The sequence below is a fragment of the Dermochelys coriacea genome, chromosome 1 (assembly GCF_009764565.3).
Source record: "Dermochelys coriacea isolate rDerCor1 chromosome 1, rDerCor1.pri.v4, whole genome shotgun sequence".
NCBI lineage: Eukaryota > Metazoa > Chordata > Testudines > Dermochelyidae > Dermochelys > Dermochelys coriacea.
In genome coordinates this window covers 9398001-9404000 of record NC_050068.2, presented here as the reverse complement: position 1 = coordinate 9404000, position 6000 = coordinate 9398001, and the positions used below count along the sequence as shown (strand labels likewise).

At 49.4% G+C, this 6000-nt stretch overlaps 1 protein-coding gene across 3 annotated transcripts in view; it reads left to right on the top strand.

Annotated features, from left to right (window-relative positions):
• Positions 1-550: 550 nt before the first annotated feature.
• Positions 551-6000, top strand: part of PGM2L1 (phosphoglucomutase 2 like 1) — a 94210-nt gene continuing 88760 nt past the window's right edge. Inside the window, exon 1 of one of the 3 annotated variants that reach the window (XM_038403982.2) lies at positions 551-911. In XM_038403982.2, coding sequence (XP_038259910.1) covers positions 813-911 — 99 coding nt within the window. In that variant the 5' untranslated portion in view covers positions 551-812. The remainder of the gene's footprint in view (positions 912-6000) is intronic. The other 2 variants (XM_038403971.2, XM_038404007.2) reach the window with 2 other exon arrangements.

The following is a 6000-nucleotide window of genomic DNA, read 5'->3' as shown; positions in this document are numbered from 1 at the left end:
TGCGGATACAGACTAACACGGCTGCTACTCTGAAACCTGGTTATTCTTTTGGCTTTCACAACATACCCTGAGGGCGAGTTCCCCAGCTGGGCTCTTGGAATCCTGCCTGCCAAGCGCTGAGCCCACTCAGCTGCTCTGTGACCTACACTTCCTGTCCTAAACTCTTAGCTAGTGCTCAGCAGCTGCACTCGGATGGTCTCTGTCCGAGAGCGGAACACGTGGTGGGCACCCACACGGGCTCAGCCCTCGCCGCCTCCACACTGGCAGCGCCCAACCCCGGGAGAGAGCGAGCGCGAGCGCGAGCAGGCACTGCCGGGAACTGGAGTCCCTTACTCTCCCTATGCTCCTCCCACATCTCGGCCCACGGAGGGAGCGAGGGAGAACTACATTTCCCGTGGGGCATCGCGAGAGGGGCAGCACAGGGACGGGCACGCGGCCGCGCGAGCTGGAGTCGGAGGCGGGCGGGGCCAGGAGCGCGCGTGCCGGGGCGGTGTCGTTGCCTCGGGGTGGGCGTGGCCTGGAACGCGGCGGCGGCGGCGCCTGTTGGGGGCGGGGCGGCGGCGGCTGGTGGCGGCGGCGGTTCCCGGCTCGCGGCGGGCGCAGCGGAGGGACCGTTAGTCGGAGGCGCTTGAGGGCCGGTGGCTGCACTGGGTGGGGTCTGTCCCCGCGCCCGCACAGCCCCGCGCCATCGCCGCCTTGTCCCCGGCTGAGGCACCGAGCCGCGACTCCCCCCCCCCCCCGGCGATGCCCTTGGCCGTGCTGGGCGCCGGCAGGTGAGTCCCCAGCGTCCGCCGCTCGTGCGAGCCGCAGCCATGGGGGACGGGGATGTCAACTCCAACCGGCTCATCGCCCCCAGCACCGGGGACGCGCAGCTGGACGAGGCGGTCGGGCGGTGGCTCAGCTGGGACAAGGTGGGTACCCGCCCCGCCGGCCTCCGGGTGGCAGCCGGGCAGCCCCCTGAGGGGTGTGCGTGTGTGTCTGCGTGTGCCCTGCCCGGGCGCGGCCGGGGCTGAGCCGTGGTGTCTGCGCGCCTGGGAGCTGCTGGGGGGCGCGCGCGCGCGCGGGGGGGGCCTGGGAGCTGCTGGGGGGCGCGCGCGCGCGCGCGGGGGGCCTGGGAGCTGCTGGGGGGCGCGCGCGCGCGCGGGGGGCCTGGGAGCTGCTGGGGGGCGCGCGCGCGCGCGGGGGGCCTGGGAGCTGCTGGGGGGCGCGCGCGCGCGCGGGGGGCCTGGGAGCTGCTGGGGGGCGCGCGCGCGCGCGGGGGGCCTGGGAGCTGCTGGGGGGCGCGCGCGCGCGCGGGGGGCCTGGGAGCTGCTGGGGGGTGGGTTTCATGCCAGAAGGCTTCAGGGTAGCAGCCGTGTTAGTCTGTATTCGCAAAAAGAAAAGGGGGACTTGTGGCACCTTAGAGACTAACAAATTTATTTGAGCACAAGCTTTCCTGAGCTACAGCTCACTTCATCGGATGCATTCGGTGGAAAATACAGTGTCTCGCCTGACCCCTGTAAATCAAAAGCCACCGACCCCACCGAGCAGCCCCGCCCTAAACCCCGCCATCCCGGCTTAGACCCAAGCATCACAGCCTGCAGGAGCAGAGTTCTTGGGCGCTCTCGACAGCGTGTCTGCCTCCGGGAGCCACTGGATTGCGCAAAAGGGCATCAGGCAGTGTTGTCAGATAGCTCTCCGATGGAGGGTTACATCCCCCCACCCCGTGCAGATTTTATCCCACTAAGGTGCACTTTGCTGTTCCTTAAAAAGGGTATATTAGTCAGCCCTGGACACTGCTGTCTGAAGACATTTAAAAAACAAACAAATGTGACCACAGTATGTGTGTGGGGGTGGGGTGGGGGGATGTCTTTGTTCCCTCTGAGGACATACTAATTTGGCATTAGTTGGCTTTTCCCTTGGTTATGTTTCTCTTCCTCATCTCTCTTGTTTTTTTACCAATAAGTGTCAGATCTGGTCTCATGACATCTCATTCCAGTTCTCCCTCTCTCCCTTGCCCAGTAACTGATGCTCCTTCTGTGAGGTTGTCTGGCTGCTCAGTTGATGGTGAGCTGAGCTCTCATGCAACAAGGGGTCAGGGTGAGAGAAGTCATTTGAAAAATATATGGAAGGAGGAATGTGGCATGTGAAGGTCCTGAAATCACAGATGGGAGTAAACACTATGTTGTGTTGTAATCTGTTTAGCCCATAATGCAGCCTATAAGAAGATATTAAGGGGAAGATGCATTGATTGACTGATAAATTACTACAAAAGAAAAGCATAGGAGTACTTGTGGCACCTTAGAGACTAACAAATTTATTAGAGCATAAGCTTTCGTGAGCTACAGCTCACTTCAAAGTGAGCTGTAGCTCACGAAAGCTTATGCTCTAATAAATTTGTTAGTCTCTAAGGTGCCACAAGTACTCCTTTTCTTTTTGCGAATACAGACTAACACGGCTGCTACTCTGAAACCTGTGATAAATTACTGAATGCATTGCGTTATGTGGAGAAGCGAACACTTCAGTGGTTTCTCTTTTCAGTTAAATCCCAGATAGAATTAATTGAGCCCTAATGTAGAAGGGCAACATAAGAAACTGTTTGTGGTGATTGACCGGTTCTGAGGGGGGCATTCAGTATGAAAAAGGCAAAAATTTTAAACGGCAAACATATTTTTAATGCAATGTGTAACTAACCAGAGGAATACACTACTGTAGAATATTGTGTTGTAAAGAAAAAAAATAAAGGCTATAATACTTCATGGCACAAGCTCACCACCAGCTGAGGTTAATGGGCCAGAGTATCCAATGGTATCACATAATTAGATGCCTTACAGTGTACGAATGCTTTCATCTGAAGCATTGAGTATTCACTGTTTGTGATAACATTAATTTGTTTTGATATGAGAGTTCCATTGTTAGGCTTGATCTTGCAAAGACTTGTCTCCCGCTGAAGCCAAAATTACTTACATGAGAGAAGCTTTTGCAGGATTTGGCCGTTTTGGGATATCAAAGCTCTTACAAATTTCACTGATAGTAAGAACTCTTTGTAAAGAGAATATTTTGGCTAGTACTGAATGCAGTCACCTGAAACCTAGCAACGGCTTAATAGCACATTCACAGCTGCTTGGGACAAGAAGTGAAGAATATCAGAAGTGAAGAATATCTGTATTGTCATTAAAGGAGTTTAAAAACAATATAATTATCCATGTTCCTAAAGTATATTTACACTGCATTATGTGATGCCGTTGTAACTTCTTATTTGTCTTGACTTTCTGAATTGAGAAAACTAATGTGTAAACATAGACTTATGTCATTTCTTCAACATTAAACATAAAGATTGGAGTTCAGCATGCCATTTTAAAAATAGAACGAGGCACCAAAAGGGCTGCACAATTATCCCAGTTTTCACAAAACACTAACATTTAATTCTAAGATGTAGTCAGAATCCAGTGTTGTGGATTATCTGGCTAATAATTTTTCATATAAAGATTCGATTCTAAAACCAAAAGGGACAATTGTGATCATCTAATCTGACCTCCTGTATAACACAGGGCATAGAACTTCCATAAAGTAATTCCTAGATACATTGTCAGGTTAAAAATGTTTTGTTTGCTTTTTAAAAAGCTTCCTGACCTGTGTTACTAAACACCTTAGATTAATAATGAATTTTTAAAACATCTAATTTACGAAGTTTACACTTTTAATTTTAGACAGTGGAAATAAAGTGTCAAAATCACTTTTGTTTACACTTTCTGCTAGTGCCTGATTTCCAGAATTCTTATACAACTGCAGCCCAAAGTGCAACATCTTAAAATCCAAACATCAGGCCTTATTCAGCAAACATCTCATTGAATGAATTCATTTGAACAAAGCATGAAGGTAAAATGTGAAGGATTTTTGGTTCTTCTCTCCTGAAATGATGCCAGATAGAAGAACATTAAAAACAGGTTTCTTAAATACTAAATTTTAATGGAAAAATAAGAGCTGCAAAAGCAAAAAGCATGTAGTATGACATCTTTATCAAAATGAATATAATGAATTAGATTTTTTTAATTAACCAGAATCTTATATATTTGTGGTTTGTTGTGATTTTAAACTCCTTGATTATGATTGCTTTCCTTTGGCCAAAGACAAAGCAAAACATGCTTGCACATACGTGATTAATTTACTTCTGTGAAGCTGTTATCCCATAGCATTGTCATGGTAAACAGATACTTGCTGTCTCCATTTTAAAACCAGTTTCTTGGAGCCCTAATTAATACACAACCCTCAGCCTTTTGGACTGTTTATCATTTTAGGCTTTTTATTGTACCTGCAACTGCCTGTGGCTAACAAACACCCACCTTAGCCATGAATCTGCTGTGACCAAGAGGAACAATAGGCAACCATTTGACTCCAGGCTAAATAGCATTAGCTTGCTAATATCGTCTTTTCCTTTTTCCTCTCAGATTAAGAGCTGTAGGATGGGTTCCAAAGATAACGTAACACATAGGCATTTGTACAAAGGAAACTTTCACTAATCTAAATTCTGTTTCCATCATGTTTTTCCATGTGTTTCCTTTTCTGCTCATTTACTTTTTCTCAATTTCCTCTTTATCAGTTTTTTTTGTTGATCCCTGTCTCATTTTTCTACTGCTGAGAAATTGGCTCTTTCAAGTTTACAAGATACAACAGCATCCTGTTTTGTTTTTTTGTTTTGTCTTCACTCCTCCTCATCTGTAGACCACATGCTTGACCAAATAAAACACTAGCCTATTCTGCTATGGACATTTTCCCCCCTCTCCTTGTTCCCATTTTTAATTTCTGAATTCTTTTTATTTTCCCTTTAATCTCCTAAAATTGAGTTTGGGTATGTACAGACTTCTCAAAAAGGGGTCCCAGAACAGGATTTTTTTGAGCAGAACATCTCCCACATGGAGCTCACTATAGGGTCCCAACCTCAGTTGTGAGTAGGTGGGCTGCCTATTTTCATTAGGTGACTTTATATAGTGCCAGAATACGCTTCTCGAGTAGTATGAAAATAAGATTCTTTCACTGAAGATCTGATATCCTTTTATAAGGCCCCTGCCACCATAGTGTCTGAAAACCTGTTGTGGAGAGCAATGCAAAAGGCATTTAATATGAACCTGGAGGATCAAATACTGGCTTCGCACCTGAGGAATTTTCCAGGGCAACAGTACATCTAGTTCAGGTTTGAGCAACTAAATAAAAAAACGTGGGCCTAAAGGGAGGGATTTATATCTCTGTCTGGAAAGACGTAGTAATGTGCATAATGAGAGGGTATCTGTCTGGGAGGTAAATTCTCAATCAGCATTTAAAAATAAATGCTTACACTTCTATTGGCCAGCTGCAGGTTTGTTGCTAGTTAGCTCCTGCAAAGCCTACACCCTCTAATGCAGAGGTGGTCAAACTACGTCCTGAGGGCTGCATCCGGCCCTTCAGATATTTTAATCCAGCCATCAAGCTCAAGCTGGGGAGCGGGGTCTGGGGCCTGCCCCGCGCCAGCTGGGTAGTGGGGTTGGGGGCTTGCCCTGCTCCGTGCATGCCGGGGCTCTGTGTGGTTCCCGGAGACAGCGGCATGTCCTTTCTACATGTAGGGGCAGCCGGGGGCTCCACACACTGGCCTCACAGCTCCCATTGGCCAGCAACCACAGCCAATGGGAGCTGCAGGGGCAGTGCCAGTGGACTGGGCAGTGTGAGAGCCGCCTGGCTGTGCCTCCGCATAGGAGCTGGAGGAAGGACGTGCTGCTGTATCTGGGAGCAGCTTGAGGTAAGCGCTGCCCGGAGCCTGCACCCTTGATCCCCTCCTGCGCCCCTGCCCCAGCCCTGATCCCTCTCCCGCCCTCCAAACCCCTCAGTCCCAGCCCTCCTGCAACCTCATCCCCAGCCCCACCCCAGAACCCGCACCACCAGCCGCTCATTCATGGCCTGCCATATAATTTCCATACCCAGATGTGGCCCTCGGGCCAAAAAGTTTGCCCACCCCTGCTCTAATGGATGTCTGATTACTTGAGCATGCTC